Source organism: Cydia amplana, chromosome 3 (genome assembly GCF_948474715.1).
Source record: "Cydia amplana chromosome 3, ilCydAmpl1.1, whole genome shotgun sequence".
Lineage (NCBI taxonomy): Eukaryota > Metazoa > Arthropoda > Insecta > Lepidoptera > Tortricidae > Cydia > Cydia amplana.
This window is the reverse complement of record NC_086071.1, coordinates 5,769,370-5,788,598: the sequence shown is the minus strand read 5'-3', so window position 1 is coordinate 5,788,598 and position 19,229 is coordinate 5,769,370. Positions and strand designations below refer to the sequence as shown.

The following is a 19,229-nucleotide window of genomic DNA, read 5'->3' as shown; positions in this document are numbered from 1 at the left end:
TACTTTTTTTTAATGTCAATGAATAAACCTTAGCGGCCAGTAACGAAAGAAATTTTAGAAGAGGTTGTAAGATATCAATACCGAGAATATTTTGAACGCCCCTCGTACCTATTCACTCATGTTTTCTTAAGATATACCAACAATTAAGTTTTCACCTCAGCAGCTCGAACAAGGGTACTTTGATACTTAAAAACAGTGAGCAAAATCGCATTTTTCTCATTTTGTCTCACTCAGTGAGCAAAATGCGATTTTGCTCACTGTTTTTAAGTAGCAAAGTACCCTTGTTCGAGCTGCTGAGGTGAAAAAGCTCTTTTCCGAATAGGAGGTGCGAAAACCAAATCCATCCATCAGTTTCAAATAACTGTACCTACTTATATGAATTCCAGGATTCGGCGTGGGGCTTGCGTCATCGTCGTCCTTCGTGTCCCTGAATCACTACTTCACCAAGAAGCGAGGCCAGGCCGTCGGCCTCTCCATGGCCGGCACCGGCTTCGGCCTCATGGTGATGCCGCAACTAGTCAAGATACTGCTCGAGGAGTACGGGTTCCGGTGGACGGTGGTGATACTAGGCGGCCTCGCCTTCCACGCCGTGCTGGGCTCCTGCCTTCTGCAGCCCGTAAAGCGACATCTCTTGGAGGAACCGGTCGACTGCGAAATGCAGACTGTCAAGGTTGGTATTACATATTACCATAGAGAAAAAAATACATAGAGTGCTCACTCCATACATCAGTTTTAGTACCAAAAAGACTATTAGCATCTAGCATCGAGTAGCGGAACTATCAGTACTACTACTTGATAATAGATGTAGCACCGACCGGAAAGTCTTATGCTGTTGAGATAAGACTTTCCGGTCGGTGCTGCATCTATTGTCAAGTAGCAGTACTGATAGTTCCGCTACTCGATGCTAGATGTAGACACTGAAATTAATAGTCTGAACTGATGTATGGAGTGAGCACTCTTGTCTTTATTTCTCTATGATATTACTTATATACTATTCGTTGTAAAGCCTACATTATAAATAAAGGCTTCGTCACACAGGCGCGTTTTTCGAACGGGGCGTGAGCGGGGCGCGCCGCTTTTACATATAAAACGCTCACGCCCCGCCCGGAAAACGCGCCTGTGTGACCGAACCTTAACTGCTTTGTAGACCAATTATTAAACTAGCTTGATAAGTTGTTAAAATATTATGCAAGTAATACATATGTATACTATTGGGCGTTTTTTTTTTGTTGTCCCCTACACTTTTTTTTCAAATTTGGTATTTTTTATGTTATTTCTACTCAGAATCACGAGCTCTTTCTATCCTAATAGGAGAAAACAAGTGTCCCAAGGTTTTTATTTCCATTACGTCACCATTTTTCATAGACTTTGTATGGCGGTCGCGGAATGGAAAAATCGAAAAATGTATGGAAATTTTGGGACAGTTTTTTTCTCCTATTAGGATAGAAAGAGCTCGTGATTCTGAGTAGAAATAACATAAAAAATCCCAAATTTAAAAAAAAAAAGTGTAGGGGACAACAAAAAAAAAAAACGCCCTATTATCCCAAAGAGATCGGTCGAGATGCGACTAGACAGGAAAACTAAACTATCCATGCCTCGTCTTTTACACCTCACTGGGTACATAATGTTTAGTTTTTAGGGTTCCGTACCCAAAGGGTAAAAACGGGACCCTATTACTAAGACTCCGCTGTCCGTCCGTCCGTCCGTCCGTCCGTCCGTTCGTCCGTCCGTCCGTCTGTCACCAGGCTGTATCTCACGAACCGTGATAGCTAGACAGTTGAAATTTTCACAGATGATGTATTTCTGTTGCCGCTATAACAACAAATACTAAAAACAGAATAAAATAAAGATTTAAGTGGGGCTCCCATACAACAAACGTGATTTTTGACCGAAGTTAAGCAACGTCGGGCGGGGTCAGTACTTGGATGGGTGACCGTTTTTTTGCTTGTCTTGCTCTATTTTTTGTTGATGGTGCGGAACCCTCCGTGCGCGAGTTCGACTCGCACTTGGCCGGTTTTTTTACCCGATATACCTGTCGTTTCAGGAGATGGAGTGTATATTGGAGAGCGAGGAGGAGGTGGACAAGTTCGAGATCAACCCGCTGGTGTCGCACCCGGTGATGCCGAAGCTGACGCCGCAGCGCTCGCACGGGAACATGAACGCCAACCACCCCTCCGTGCGCACCGTCGGCATGCCGCGCGCCGCCACGGCCGACAAGCCGCTCCAGGACTTCGAAAAGGACAAACTCGGTTTAAGGTATAGTTCGAGATCAACCCGCTGGTGTCGCACCCGGTGATGCCGAAGCTGACGCCGCAGCGCTCGCACGGGAACATGAACGCCAACCACCCCTCCGTGCGCACCGTCGGCATGCCGCGCGCCGCCACGGCCGACAAGCCGCTCCAGGACTTCGACAAGGACAAACTCGGTTTAAGGTAATTTTCAACAATAATCGTGCAAATTTCAAACGTAAAGTAAACTAGTGTCCGGCCGAAGATTCGGTTTCGGTTTCGGCCAGTTTCGGCCATAAAATCATGTTTCGGCCGTAGTTTCGGTTTCGGCCAAAAAACGGCCGAACCTTTCGGCCAGGCCGAAACATACGAAATAGTACTTCGTACTATGAAACTAAACTACCTATGTGACAAAGACCAAAAGTTGGGGAGCAAGTAGGGCAACAATATTTATTATGTGTACCTACAGAAATTAATTGGTTTATTAGAAAACACAATACTCCTAATGATGGCGCCACTAGACAGTCGACGCGTCTTGAATATGTGTATAAAAGCGGTTTAATGATAATTTTTCAACGATTTTAATAAATCTGCAAAGTTTCGGTTTCGGTTTCGGCCGAAACTACAGTCGAAGCCGAACCTTCGGTTTCGGTTTCGGTTTCGGCAAAAAAACGTGTTTCGGTCGGACACTAAAGTAAACTTACTGTTTATGTACTTCCTCTAACTTTCATCAAACTTTGCTTCATATTAACTAGGAAGTTTTGGCCCAATATAAGCTTAGTCCTATATTTACCATAAGTGTAATTATCTATAGTTCCTCATTTCGCTTCTCCAATGTTATGTGATTGAATCTTGTCAGTACTGTAATTACTATTATTATCATCAATGTACCAATATTAGTTTAGTATCTATTATACCACACAATTTATACCTCAATCCGAAGACAATGCCACTTAAATATTCTTAGTTTATAAATCTCAGTGGGAATTGTCCCAGGATGTAGGTTGCACCTATTAATGTATAAACCTATGTCCTATTTTTGTATTATCTGCCTATGTCTGTTTTTTTCCCCAATAAAGAAAATAAAAATAAAATAAAAGGTACGCCATATAGACCGTGCGCATTGGGGGGTTTGCCATCTTGTGGCCTAAATCGGAAACAATTGCCAAAAGCAAGTGCTACCATCTACCGTTGTCGTAAGTTTTCTTGTGCATAGTATGTTCTGCCATCTTGTGGGCTACATCGGAAACATAAACTTCACATTTACGCCCCGCGCCAAAAATCTGACGGCTCCTATGCTGCTCCCTATAGTTCATGCACGCTATCTATATTACGGATATTGTTTCAGTATCTATGTCGGCGGCCGATCGTCAGATCAGGCATATCGTGAAATTCCTAGGCATATCGTGAAACGTGAAAATCTTTGACCCGTTCCCTGAGTCGACGATTCCTGGGCAGTTTGCCCTTCGGGCATCTAAAGCAACCTAACGAACCTATCCTACCTATATATTGGTTTAATGTCACTATCGTCAAAATATTACACAGGAACATTACGATCTGCCTGATCTTACGATCGGCCGCCGACATCTATAAGCTATACTTAAGCATTGATGTGTGTTTAAGCTCCATAAGGCAGTCGGTTGAACATATTTTGACGTAACAGTGGCAATGTGGTACAAGAAAAAGCTATTTATAACAATAGCTTTTTCTTGTACCACATTGCCACTTTACTTGAAATTGACAAACGCCCGTACTTGGCACACTACATATTACATACACTTGCGTTGCGTTGCTAACCGAATTGATTCAAAGATTAAATAATCTTTCAGTCTAGTGCCGCGTACCACCCGCCCCGAATGGAAATGATACCTAAACACAAATAAATGAATTTACCAGGATTCAAACCCGTGACCCTGGGGGCTTCGTAAGCGGGTCACCACCGACTAGGCTAGGAGACCGTGAAAAGTTACCTACTATATTTAATTAATAAATTTTTGTTATCGTACAGCTTGAACACATCGCTGTCTGTGGCGGCCATGCCGCGCGTGACGTCGGCGGCCAACATGAGCGAGGTGCGCCGGCGCAAGGTGTCCGTCATCTCCAACATCTCCAACATGGACTTCACTGGCAGCTACCTGCAGCTCTATCTCGATGTAGGTCATGATCTTTTCTCACTATCATAACTACCAAACATTCATCTTATTAAGCCCCGTCTCCATATCGCGCGGCAAACCATCGAGATTGGCTCGCGCGGCAGCCGCGCGCAATGGATACCGGGCTGCCGCGCGAGCCAACTCGATGCGTCCGGTATCCATTGCCCGCGGCTGCCGCGCGAGCCAATGTTCGATGGTTTGCCGCGCGATATGGAGACGGGGCTTTACACGTCTTAAGTACGAGACAAATTAGTGCTCTAAATACATTACATTGTGCGGTCACTGGTTTTTTACAATTTTATAAGTATTGCGCCCTCTAGTTTGACCGCAAACTCGTTGGCACGAATGGCACGACGATATCTTCCATAATGAATAACACTTTACTACAAAATGTATTTTGTCAGCCGGCCGTGCTAGTCGAAAAATGCGGGTTAAAAAATTATTGAAAATTACAAAATTTGTAAATATTATAACGTACAGTTTATTTTGCTTGGGACAAGAGAAACAGAACCTATGAGGATTCCCTACAAGTGTCTCTCTTTCCCCAGTGTTACTCTTACCGTACCGGGGTAAATCATTTGATAAGAGAGTGTAATATAACTTGTTGTAGAGGTAGAGTGTTGTTGCATTCTGGATCGCCTTTCAAATGTACTATCACGATTGGTTGGCTACAATACAATACAATACAATACAAATACTCTTTATTGCACACCTCATTACAGAAAACAATACGGATAATACAGGAAGAAGAGGTAAAAAATTAAAAAAAAAAATCTAAATGGCTAAATTATAATCTGTATTTAAGAGGCCGGTATCGATTTTAGTCGCAAAAATGTAAAATTGATAGATTTAGGCGATGAAATTGTGCACCTTTTGTTACGTAATAGAAATAACAAGTATCCTGGTATCTATTAGCACGTCTTCTTATCTTGCATTTGTACAGATAATTTTTTTGAAAACTGCCTCACTAAATTAGTAATGTTTTTTTTTCTGATGGACATTTAGGTAAACGCGCGTAAAGCACTGATTTAGTCGATCTTATTTGTAAATTTCGTAAAGTTTGGATTGCTAAAAATGGCAATTTTGTATTACACATATCCTGTACTCCAACTTGCATAGACTATATTTTTGTTATATGATATTGAACAAGAGTAAATGAAAGTTAGACGAAATCAATTTTCATCAGAAATTACTTCAAAACAAGTGAATATTTTTCGTGAAAATCGACTTAATTTCAACGTAATTTTGATACTTAAACAATCTACAACATTTCCTGAAACTGTTCTTATACATCATTTTTAGGGTTCCGTAGCCAAATGGCAAAAAACGGAACCCTTATAGATTCGTCATGTCTGTCTGTCTGTCTGTCCGTCTGTCTGTCCGTCCGTATGTCACAGCCACTTTTCTCCGAAACTATAAGAACTATACTGTTGAAACTTGGTAAGTAGATGTATTCTGTGAACCGCATTAAGATTTTCACACAAAAATAGAAAAAAAAACAATAAATTTTTGGGGTTCCCCATACTTCGAACTGAAACTCAAAAATTTTTTTTTCATCAAACCCATACGTGTGGGGTATCTATGGATAGGTCTTCAAAAATGATATTGAGGTTTCTAATATCATTTTTTTCTAAACTGAATAGTTTGCGCGAGAGACACTTCCAAACTGGTAAAATGTGTGTCCCCCCCCCCCTGTAACTTCTAAAATAAGAGAATGATAAAACTAAAAAAAATATATGATGTACATTACCATGTAAACTTCCACTGAAAATTGGTTTGAACGAGATCTAGTAAGTAGTTTTTTTTTAATACGTCATAAATCGCCTAAATACGGAACCCTTCATGGGCGAGTCCGACTCGCACTTGGCCGCTTTTTATAATTTATAACTATAAGTTTTTGATGAATTTTTAAAAACTGCCCCTTCTCGTCATATATTGCCGGTGACGCACGCTCGGGACCTTATTATTAAAAGGCAAGATGAGAAGACGTGTTAATAGAAACCAATACTTGTTATTTAGATATTATGTAACAAAAGGAGTACAATTTCAACGACTAAATCTATCAATTTTACATTTTGGCTCTAAAATCGTTAACGGAGCCTTAACCCATGCTGAACATTAGTATCATACGCGCGATACCACGAACTAGCTTATAAAGTTTTTGTCTCATTTCAGACAGCTGACGAAGATGCCTTACAAATGAGAACTTTTAAAAAGTCGGAACCAGAAGAGGAGAAAAAGAGAGGCTTCTTCAGAAAGTTCATAGATTTAATGGACTTAGATTTACTGAAAGACTGGTCGTTTTTGAACCTTTTACTCGGTCTCTCGCTGTTTTGGAGCGGGGAGCTGCAATTTAGAATGTTGACGCCATTCTTTATCAGAGACCTAGGCTACAATATGGAGGATACTGCCTTTTGCCTGTCCATGACCGCCATCACGGATATTTTGGTGCGATTAATATTGCCCCCTATTTTTGACAGGACAACTATATCCAAGAAAATGATATTTTTCATATCGGCTTTCTTTTTGGCGGCTACGAGATCAGGTTAGTAATATGATTCATTATGTCATGGCACACATCCCGTTGTGTTACCATAGAGAAAAAAATACATAGAGTGCTCACTCCATACATCAGTTTTAGTACCAAAAAGACTATTAGCATCGAGTAGCGGAACTATCAGTACTGCTACTTGACAATAGATGTAGCACCGACCGGAAAGTCTTATGCTGTTGAGATAAGACTCTCCGGTCGGTGCTATAGTTCGTTTTTTTTAGCATTAGATAAAACTTGAAAGAAGGTAAGCGATTTTGACATGTCTTTTAATTGAAAAACACTTTTTAAAAATCAATAACTATTACTTATGAAAGCAGAAGACTATAAAAGATCGTATTAGATTCATAAGTGTTACATATTTACCGTAACTTATTTTTAAAATGTGTTTTTCAATTAAAAGACACATCAAGATTGTTTACCTTATTTCTAATGCTAAAAATCTATTGTCAAGTAGCAGTACTGATAGTTCCGCTACTCGATGCTAATAGTCTTTTTGGTACTAAAACTGATGTATGGAGTGAGCACTCTTGTCTTACTATATTTCTCTATGGTGTTACTTTGTTTACATCATTTCATTATATGTAATGGGAAAAAGTGCGAGAAAGATCCTACTGCGACGTTATGTCCAGACTCGGTAAATTCCACGGCTTTAATGGCTTCGGATAAGGGATGGTACATTCTGTGTATCTATTTTGCTTGACTTGGCGAGGGCACTACCGTGTCCCCAGATACTGCCAGTGAAAACGAAAACTAACATGACTTTCTTCCTTAGTTATACTTGATTATACTTAAATGAATCCTCAGCCCTTCGGTACCCACTGACGTGATATCGCGGCAGCAAAGAGAAGAAATATTTTCTAAATTTAAAACTTCCATGTCATTTTTGGTTGACCAATCAAAATCGCCTGAGATTTGAAAGGTTAGGGCTCTCATAGACGGCGCGCGAACTCGTATACGGTTTTAGTTACATTGCGGACCATTGAGGTGACATCAATTCAGCGGACCGATCAAATGACGCAATGTAATGAAACTCGCATGCGAGCTCTCGCAACGTCTAAATGAGCCCTTAAAGTAATAAAAAAAAAACGCTGGCGAAGTCTTAGGCCCTCGAGTTGTCGAGTTGTTTATTACAATGTCGAGTCCCAGGTTAATAACTACTGGTGTATAAAATTTCGTGTGCGATATCACATCTGTGGGACTTGACTCGACGGATTAAAAGAGAAAAATACTTAAGAGCCAACAGGAGCTGAGATTTAAATATTTTAGGTAAATATACCCGTCTCGCTAACGGAAGCGGCTCCTAAAACTAGTGTGATAAGGATAAGGCGAAAAATCCTGCGTAAAAATCTCAAAAATCAAGGTTTCGTACTCGACTGTTTCCTCCTCCAAAACTTAACCAATCGTAACCAAATTTGGAAATCTAAATGATTATGACATTATCTGTGTCGGACCGTTTTGCTTTTTTGGCTAATTGATATAAGTTTTGAATAGCGCGCCTCTCATTGCGGCATAGTCAATTAGGCCATTTCTGAAGGGCTCTAGCGCCTTAAAAAACAAAAATATCAAAAAAAGCAAAACGGTCCGACACAGATATTGACAATATTAATCTGTGTTGAAAAAATCATTGCTCTAGCTTCAAAACCCACGGAGGAAACAGTCGAGTACGTTTGTATGGAGAAATGACCACTCCTGTTGGCTCTTAAGGGATGTTTTTCCACAACAACAGTACTCGCGGAGCAAACGGAATGGGTGCCGCTGATGATCTGGCTGTCCATCTGCGGGTTCTTCCGCGGCATGTGCCTCAGCAACTTCACGCTCACCATCTCCGAGTACTGCCCGCTCGAGAAATTGCCGGCCGCGTTTGGCCTGCACATGGTCGGCAAGGGCGTCTTCGTCGTCATCATTGGACCTATCATTGGTGAGTCATGTTGGAGATTATTGGCGTTATATTCACGGAAATTATTATTTTTCGCTCATTGATTGAAAAGTAAGGACGCTGAGCACGACGAATTCCGAAAAATTATAAATCTTTCCCTATCTCTATCGCACGTGCGTAAATATATTGCGTTTCCGCCCATGAAATGATGGCGGAGGTCAATGCCATTGTGCAAGCGGGACAGAAATATAATTATGCGCGTGCGTTAGAGACAGGAACAGGTCTTCGTCTTCATCATTGGACCTATCATTGGTGAGTCATGTTGGAGATTATTGGCGTTATATTCTCGGAAATTATTATTTTTTGCTTATTGATTGAAAAGTAAGGACGCTGAGCACGACGAATTCCGAAAAATGACAAATCTTTCCCTATCTCTATCGCACGTGCGTAAATATATTGCGTTTCCGCCCATGAAATGATGGCGGAGGTCAATGCCATTGTGCAAGCGGGACAGAAATATAATTATGCGCGTGCGTTAGAGACAGGAACAGGTCTTCGTCTTCATCATTGGACCTATCATTGGTGAGTCATGTTGGAGATTATTGGCGTTATATTCACGGAAATTATTATTTTTCGCTCATTGATTGAAAAGTAAGGACGCTGAGCACGACGAATTCCGAAAAATTATAAATCTTTCCCTATCTCTATCGCACGTGCGTAAATATATTGCGTTTCCGCCCATGAAATGATGGCGGAGGTCAATGCCATTGTGCAAGCGGGACAGAAATATAATTATGCGCGTGCGTTAGAGACAGGAACAGGTCTTCGTCTTCATCATTGGACCTATCATTGGTGAGTCATGTTGGAGATTATTGGCGTTATATTCTCGGAAATTATTATTTTTTGCTTATTGATTGAAAAGTAAGGACGCTGAGCACGACGAATTCCGAAAAATGACAAATCTTTCCCTATCTCTATCGCACGCGCGTAATTATATTGCTTTTCCGCCCATGAAATGATGGCGGCGGTCAATGCGATTGTGCAAGCGGGACAAAAATATAATTATGCGCATGCGTTAGAGACAGGAACAGGTAGGTCAATATACGAAATGATACGTGCTTAGCGTCCGTACTTTAATAGAGAGTTAAAGTCTAATGGCGTTAGCTATTAATCGTTTGTCTTAGTCTGTCATTTTGACTTATGTATCAGTAAAAAAGGGATAAAACATAATTTAACTCATTGAGACTTGTAAACTTTTATGAATAAGGGTAAGAAAGAAACCTGCTCCCTAGTAATACCCGAATCAGATGGCGCTGTACCTACTGCTGTATGTTTTGTGGTCACTGAATTGTCAAACGTCAACTTCTGACAACGCATGATGTACGAGACTGTACAGCGCCATTTACACCAGCTGTCAAATTTTAGGCACGAATTTGTCTTAGACTTGACACATTTTACACAGTTAATTGATCTTTGGTAAAGCTGATATCAGGTGAACTTTTCGGCCTGGTCCAGTGGAGTGGAAAAAATTACTCATATTAGCTCAACTTTAGGCGGTATACTCGTAGATACTATAATCGCAGGCGCTGAAGATATAGGCAGTACAAGTATTAAGCCATAAAATGCTAGCCAATTTAGTTGGGACCTTGGGACCTAATCACAATACTACATGAATGGCTTCTCAAGATAACACACTAATCATGTGAATATACTCGTCGCTATCTCACAAGGAGTTGCGTCCTTTCCCCTTTTTCAATAAATAGACACGTCAAGATTTCTAACGCTAAAAGAAACGAAGTACCTATACTTATAGGGCTGTACAATAAAATTGAACCTTAATCGTCTATTCTATGATATGATTGATTCTTTGTGTAACGAATAGACATACATTTTTATGGATACCTTTCGTTATAGCTATGAAACTACATATTTAAATTGAGGACGAATTGAATTCCTCACACGTTTGCATTTTTTAATATTCATCCTAATTATAAATGTAATTGTCTATGTGACTGAGCCGATAAAAAGTTTGGACCATTGTTATTATGATTTAAGTTGTTTTTTTCCTTATCTTATAGTTTTGATGGATTCATTGTTTAGTCATATAATACGGTGTTGTAAAGTAATCCAAACATTTTCTTTTACCTACATTGTATTGTTTATTTCTCGGTTTGCCACAATCCATACTAATATTATAAATGCGAAAGTGTGTCTGTCTGTCTGTCTGTTACCTCTTCACGCTTAAACCGCTGAACCGATTTAGTTGAAATTTGGTATGAAGATAGTTTGAGTCCCGGGGAAGGACATAGGATTTTATCCCGAAAATCTCCCTTTAAGGGGGTGAAAAGCGGGGTGGAAGTTTGTATGGGGAATCGTTAAAAAGCAGATTGGGTAAAAATAAGCTACCCAAATTACTAACTCCACGCAGACGAAGTCGCGGGCAAAAGCTAATCTTAAATAAATTGACCAATTAAATAATCCAATTACCAATTTAAAGGAATTGCAATATTTTCCTGGCTTGTGGTACAATAGCAAATTATTGGCAATTTCCTTTTCCTCTTAGCTCAGTTGAGTGATTATGACATAATTGTAAGACGGTTTTCTTTTTGCGAGAAGTCCTACCATTATTTATAGCTAGCGTGACTAGTCTCAGTATGGTCTTGTAACGGAGACCCACAATTATCGATTTGCAAACTGGACAGTAAAGGGAAATAAGTCAATAAGCGGAAGACGCTCGGAAACTAGGGATGTTGCCTGTATTTACAATAAATAACATATTTCACACCGTGCACAAAATAAGCACCAGTAAAATGTTATAGAAACCTAGACCGCAGTTATTTTCAGGCATCATTTATATTTTATACAATCCGAAAGAACTATAAAGAGTACGTAACTTGACCGCGACGTCATTGTTCTGCATGTTTTTCATATAGATTCCATACTGGCTAATCGTTTTGACAGTACTGAAAAATAAACTGATTTGACTAGTGGTCAAATTCTATTCTATTCACCCTATTCTACTCAATAACAAGAAATCTTCAAATAAGGTTATCGTTTTTCGATTGTCTTATTTTTTATGACATAAGGTAGGTATTTGTCTGTAAATGAGTAACGGTTGTTTCATTTCTTGTGCAGGTTTCGTCCGCGACTACTCGGGCAGCTTCGCGTTGTGTATCCACGTGCAGAACGCGCTGATCATGTCGTGCGTGCTGGTGTGGGGCGTGGAGTACGCGCTGGCCTTCACGCGCCGCCGCAAGGTCGTGCAGATCTAGTGAGTGTCCTGTGTTGTGTGTCTGCCGTCTGTCTTACTCGCCCGAGGGGCGTGGTCGCACGCACTGAGCGTGCGCCGCGCCGTCTGTCGTGCACCGTGCACCGGGCGCCGTGCACCGTGCACGCTGAAGCCGACCGCCGTACATTGGTCAAAAATTGTTTTCGCGGCGTGGTTATTATGGGTGAATTGTAAGAAATACTTAAGCTTTGGATTCCTCCGAAAACGGTGCCGTCATATTACGGCCGCTATATAGCGTTGACTGACGTCACTAGAACGTTGTCTATGTAAACAAGATGGCGCGGTTTCCTAGACGGCGTTACGTTACGTTGATTGTCAACGTAACGTAAGATGACGGCCGTCATGACCTTGTCGATAGTTTCGTGAACGTTTTATTAGATAGCGGTGACGCCATTTTGAATAAATGACACGAGATTTGAATAAATGATTCCGTACTACGATTATTTTCCTCTTCTGATGATATTTCATCCTCCAAGTAAATTATAGATGATCAAGCAAATCTTGTCGGTAGGAAAAGGCGCGAAATTCAAATTTTCTATGGGACGTTATCCCATCGCGCCTACATTTTTCAAATTTGCCGCTTTGACCTTGGTGGATGACGGTGTGTTATGACGCCGTGGTACTTTCCACATGTCGCCACCGTAAAGACGGCCGTCTTTTGCTGCCGCTATATGACGGCCGTCATATGACGGCACCGTTTTCGGAGGAATCCAAAGCTTTAAGGACCGTAATTAGTCTTATGTGAATTGATCCCGTTGTTTTACGAAAATTAAGCAGTTTTTATTTAAGTTACATGCGTGTGTGTTGGTGGCGTATGCCGTAAAGTTTACATGTGTATAAAATAAGTAGAAGAATATAAGTATGATATTTGATTTGATATAGACTTATTTTCTTTTTCACAATGGATTCAATTAACTTTAGACTAATAACGATCCTTAACTGCTTAATTTTTTTTTAATTTTCCCATATGCGGTCGTTATGAATTGAATATTATACTGTACTTTTCTACAAATGTATGGGCGGCGCGGACATATTTTTAATCTAATTTAAGCGAATGAAGTTTCATTTATGCCAATCATGACTTTCCAATATTTTGATATTATTTTCTTGCCTAGTTCAACTTTTAGACGTTCCACCGCGACCACAGTACGTTTCGGTCGGAGACAATTTTATAATCGAAGATAATATATTTATGTTTTGACGATTTATTAATTATATCAAATTGTGCTACTCGTATCGTAGCGTCTCTAGTAGAATGACAAAGCGATTTACTGTTTTAGCGTTATGATTTTTTGTTATGACGATACTTTGTATGTAATTTAATTTTTAAGTGTTGTTTACGGGGCTTGATTTCAGACAAATACCTACTATAATTTTCTCCTTCAGAGATAGGTAAATATTGATACATACTTAGTATTTGTTGGGGACCATACAGTCGTATATTATACCGGCTGCGATCGGAATGAGGATAGGATAAAATATACTTACCATAAGATTTATTTTACCATAAATTTAAATTACGATAAAAAAAAATTGAAGATCTTATTGGCCCTAGAAAATCATTGTATGGTATTGGTATCAGTTCGGGGGTAAATTATAGGTTGGTACAGTCGACGTCAAAGGTAGTAAGGTGCAAAAGTGTAAACATATCTTTGACGTCGACTGTACTTGTTTAGAATGTGCTCAAGTGTTTTACTTTAAAAGGGTATGGACATGGTTGTTTTAATAGATCGGTGTTTTTTTTTAATAGAACTTATCCAGCTAAATGGAAACAATACTATAAAACCATAGTGGTTATTTAGCACTTCTGGGATCCAAACACTTAATAATTATTTGGCGAACATAAAAACTCTAATAATTTTTATTCTCATTGTGATCGCTGCGCCTAGTACTGTAACTGTAATTATATTGACTTGATTTGTATGTAATATTTATAACTTTTGCGTTTTGAACACATATTAACTCACATTTATAGATTATCGCGAAATGTATTTACCATGTGGTGTCGAAACGTCGGTAAATCAAGGTAATAAAATAAATTTCGCGATAGACCCGTCTATAAATGTGAGTTAATATGTCGATTTGTATGTGTCTGAAAACTAGTTCCTGCCTTATTATTCTATTACTTTCCAGTGAATAGAAGCTAACTTATTTTAAAACTGACGCGTGATCGTGTGTAGAGTGCTACTGTTGGCTATTACCAGGCAATACAAACATTGTAACATAAAAGGATTCGGGACTTTGACATATTTTTATGTCACGTTTTCATATTATAAGACATATACTGGATCAACCAAATCTTGTCAGTAGTAAAAGGCGGCAAATTTGAAAAATCACGGGTTAGCAACACTGTGTTCGAATAATTCCAAAATCGCGTGTCATCTGTGTGTTATCTGTGGAATGTGGATCGTGAATGACAGCCATCATCTTATTGTTTACATTCTGAATCGTTTCTATTTCAAGAGAAATTTCTGCTGTCACCATTAAATACCAAGATTATGCATGACCTCAAGCAAAGCTAAGGTGCCAACAATGTACAATCATGCTCGTTGACGGTAAACATTACTAAAATTTGAGGTTATGATAATTCACTCGAACTGACGTATGAAGGGCGGAAAAATAAACACGTTTTGGTTCGATTTACATTGCTGCTTTTCTTAGCGCAATTCTGCTCTTTGAGTGTTACATGGTGTTACCCTACTTTAATTTGCAGTACATTGCTACTGACAAGATTTGCTTGACGCACTATACTTACATTTTCGGTTGTCAGTAAGGTCAGTTCCAATGTTCATATCAATATTTTTGCAAAACGTTACATGTGAAATGGTTCTAACTTATGTTACATTTTTGTGACTGTTTGGTCGATCCATCAAGCTTTTCTGTAGCCCCATTTAGGAGAATCAAGAACTTGCATGTGATTTTCGTTACATTGCGGTATTTTGTCGATCGACTAAATTCACTGTACGCTGTATCGAATATTGAATGCAAGTTCTTGATCCGTCTAAATGGGGCTTTAGCTTCGAAGCCGATTTCTGTCAGAGTCCGGTTATGACTTAAGTATAATATAGATAGACATAGATCTCTTTTACATCAATGGTCGCAAATTTAATGACAAATCCAGTGAACTTATCATGACATTCATGAACAAGGAACGGAACTTTGGTACGGAGGACATAGTCTTTTATAGTTTAATATAATAGCAATATTTTACGTTATTAGTTTACTTTAGTGATGACTCTTAATTCGGGACAAAATACATAAAAAATTAAATTTAAAATGTATTTAAATGAAGACTAAGATCTCTCTTTGGTCCATTTTTTATTTTATACAATATACCTACGTCAATTATGTAACTCGTACCAAACTTTCGCTCCGTTTTAACGCGATATCTTTCATAAGCAACACGTTGTATTGTAAGTAATGCGGTGGGCTTATAATTGATATCGGAGCCAATTTCTAAACTTTAGTATTAAACTTCGTTTAGGTAAGTTTAGGGAGGATTACACTGTAGAGAGTGAAGGGCTAGCCAAACGTACCGTTATGTTGTTACTATGTTGACAGCGTAAGGGTAACACTCCATTTCTGACCGCAGCTGCACTACTGGTACTGAACGCGTCACTGTTACTGTCAATTTCCATAGTAAAATGAACAGTAGTGCAGCTGCGGTTGGAAATCGCCGCTATACTTACTCAACCTCGTATCAGCAACATTCATTTGATGACAAAAACACCCGTATTCCGAATGAAAGAAAAGCGACATTTCCATCAAATTATTGTTGCAGATATGAGGTTGAGTAAGTATAGCGACGAAATGGACTTTCACCTTAACTCACACTAAATAAATAAAGATGTTTTACAACATGGTGTCATGTGTTCGTTTGTGTGCTAGCCATTCATGCGTTAAGTACATGAATTTAAACCTCTTTAGATATTTTTGTAATAATCATATTTTTAGATGGCTGTTTGTAGTTTTGAAGGGTTTTTTTAGGTGTTTAAAGTCAGAAAACATTATGTAGTTTATTGAATAGTGAGACTTGATATCAAAGACGCTATTAAATTATTAGCAGTAGCGCATTTATTATATCGTTTTATGGAACCTGAATTTATTATATTGCAGCAGATAATATACTTCTGAGAGCAGTGAAATTTACTCTCACCTATTAAAATATGTACTACTTAAATAAAACTTGTGGTGGGTCAGGCCGTCATCTTTGCCCTCAAACCCCATTTAAAATATTTTTAAGCGAGCTTTGCGAAAACTTATTTGTCATAAGATTGAAGGTTATTAAGTTTTAAGGGAGTTTTAAACTTATAAATAATACCTTACAACTTAATATTTATTAAGTAAGGAAACTGATGACAAAAATTGTGCTCTAGTACGATTATTTTTTTATCTTAGACTTTTTTGTCTTTTTTATGTAGATAACGCGTGTGTCGTAAATGTATATATATTCAATTAAAATACCTTACTACTAAGCCGAAACTGACCGAGTATAACGAAATAGTATCAACGGAAGTTTTGATTTACGTAAAACATACGAAAAAGTAATGAGGAAAAATATTGAATTTGGACATAGTTTCCTTTTTATAACTATTTAATGAAAGATGTCGTTACAAGGGATTACTGACTACTTGACTTCATACATATAGAAAATGATGCGAAAAGGAACACAGATAAAACGTAGCATTAACGACGGTCTAACTTTTGTATGTACAGCGGTACTTAAATAAATCCGTTGCTGTATGTTTAAGTAATGTTTTGTTAACTTTTACATACTCATGTAACAGAGGTAATTGAGCTTGTCTTCCAAATTTCCTTAAACACTGTCTGTGTATATATTTTTAATGTAAGCGTTTACTGTGTAATATATATCGTGAATATACAGTTCTTACTCCAAATGTACTTAATGCGTTAGTAAAAATAAATATCTAAAATCTTTTTTCTATGTACTTACAAGAACTTGACAAATCAGTCTTGTACGAAATATCATGATATTTTTATTATATAAAATCAAATCGAATAAAGTACTTATGTACCTGTGTATTTCATAAATATCATAAATACCGGATATATTTTGCTTAGAATGGTATTCCACCTATCCAATTTCTTTGTCCAATGTGCATTGCGTCTCACTCTCTTATTAGGCAAAAATGTGAGATGCAACATACACATTGGACAGGTGAAATACCACCCTTAGCAACACGGTGTAATTCTAATAGAAATAAGTACTTAAAGCAAATTATAATAAGAAGTGCCATTGTGAAATTTAAACGTACTACATCTTTATATTGAAAATATATGTGCCAAATTTAATGGGACGCCTTTAGTCCAGTCATTATATCCAAAAAACCGACTCTACCCGTGAATAATCAGTTCTTGGATTTTTTTTCGTAGGTCCCTCGGGGGGTCAATAAAATTTTGAATTTGTCGCTTTTTTCAAATTTAATTTCCAAAATATCGATTCTAGAAGAAAAATTGTGAGGACCAAACTTGTAGAGAATCAAATTTCCTACAATTTTTGTCCTCACAGTAAAAACTGTAAAATCAAAAATGGCCGAGTCATCCAAAAAAAACTGTTTTTCGAATATATACAGGAGCCTGATTCAGTCTACTTTTTGAATTTACACTCCCAGTGACCCCCCCGAGGGACCTACGAAAAAAAAAATCCAAGAACTGATTATTCACAGGTCAAAATCTATAATTACTGAACTACTTTACATGATAGTGTTTCATGTTGTGTATGTGTGCGCAACTCTGTTACCTATATTTTATTAAATTGTACAACGGGACTTAATCGCGTATTCGCGTTCCGCGTATCGCGGAAGTTTAAATCAGTGCTCTGTTATGTTTTGATAAATTGGTCATTTCTTGATTACCTATCCACTGATAAGGTATGTATGATACATATCTGACCATGATCAATGCTGATATATTGATTAGGGGAATCGGTAGATTGTTTGATTGGAAGGATATTTGTACTGATGTTATGGTAGAGCTAAATGTGATTCCGCATGATTTTTTACGGCAATTCCAAATTTGAGATAACTCGATGATAAAACTTGATAGGTACCTACCTAATATAACAAAGGTATCAATTTAGAAAAAGAAATTCCACATTATACTAATGTATTCACCCAGTACTGGCGATGACGTAAGAACACATGCACAACATCAAATTAAAATGTGTCGTTTTCAAACAAAAGGCACCACTTTGTCGCTTGCTATAAGGACGCTTTGAGAGGTTATTCGTATTAAGATACGAGCAAAATAATTTTAAGCGACCAAGTGGCACTTTTTGGTTGATAACGACACAATTATATAAGTTTAAGGTTTTTGACATACCTAGTGGTCGCATGTATGTATTTTCACATTTTTATTTGTTAAAATCCAGATTGTTTGCGAGCTAACCTCCCAAGGTCTTTAAGCCATGAGGCCATGACATGAAAAAGTAATAACATTTTATATTATATAGAGCGATCCCGCAACTCCGGAACGGTATCCGAGAACGAAACAGGGATAAACGCTAAGATATTATTACAATTGCCATCTTTCTACACAAGTAGGTGGGCAATTGTACCTAGGGTCCGTTGCGTTGTGCCGGATCATTTCTACAGTTTGGTCACCCTCCTATCGCCGGTGACCTTTCATTCCATTCCATTCATTACATGTACCGTTCTGGATATGTCGCATTCGGCGCTACGTTACGTGTAATGTAACCTTTAAGCCGGGTCCAGACGGGTGTAACGTGTAATGTAATCCATCGTGTAATGTAACAGGAATAGGGATGATGACACATGTTGAATTTTATAACAAAATCTAGTAAAATACATAGCAAACGAGCAATTTATCACAATAATGTGGATATTAAAATAAAATAAAACAAAAATACAGGACCTGAAAGTTTTTACTTCCAAAAACGATAAAAGTAAGGGTACCATTCGATTCCTTACATTTCATCCAAAAAAATATTGTATAACAACTATATACCTACATAAACGCAATATTTCACCGGCAAAAACGCAATTTTCTTGTTTTGTCCATTCTATAACATGGGCTCCCAGAGACCTTGACGTCACGTTCCCTTGCCGTTTTGTATAGGGCGTTTCGCGAGTGAAGTGCGTCTGTCGGC

General features: G+C 38.5%; 2 protein-coding genes and 1 long non-coding RNA gene across 4 annotated transcripts in view; 1 reads left to right on the top strand and 2 right to left on the bottom strand.

Annotated features, from left to right (window-relative positions):
* Positions 1–12,106, top strand: part of LOC134662451 (uncharacterized) — a 32,519-nt gene extending 20,413 nt beyond the window's left edge. The window contains exons 4-9 of the mRNA XM_063518680.1: positions 387–670; positions 2,045–2,256; positions 4,237–4,381; positions 6,557–6,926; positions 8,662–8,853; positions 11,947–12,106. Coding sequence (XP_063374750.1) covers positions 387–670; positions 2,045–2,256; positions 4,237–4,381; positions 6,557–6,926; positions 8,662–8,853; positions 11,947–12,083 — 1,340 coding nt within the window. The 3' untranslated portion in view covers positions 12,084–12,106. The remainder of the gene's footprint in view (positions 1–386; positions 671–2,044; positions 2,257–4,236; positions 4,382–6,556; positions 6,927–8,661; positions 8,854–11,946) is intronic.
* The window catches only part of LOC134662437 (uncharacterized), a 333,293-nt gene that overhangs the window by 145,571 nt on the left and 168,493 nt on the right, over positions 1–19,229 (bottom strand). The window lies entirely within an intron of this gene.
* Positions 1–19,229, bottom strand: part of LOC134662453 (uncharacterized) — a 167,563-nt gene that overhangs the window by 13,927 nt on the left and 134,407 nt on the right. The window contains exon 3 of one of the 2 annotated variants that reach the window (XR_010098071.1): positions 5,960–6,205. The exons of the other annotated variant lie outside the window; for it this stretch is intronic. This is a non-coding gene — a long non-coding RNA (uncharacterized LOC134662453). Of the gene's footprint in view, positions 1–5,959; positions 6,206–19,229 lie in introns of those variants that run through there. 2 annotated transcript variants of the gene reach the window in all.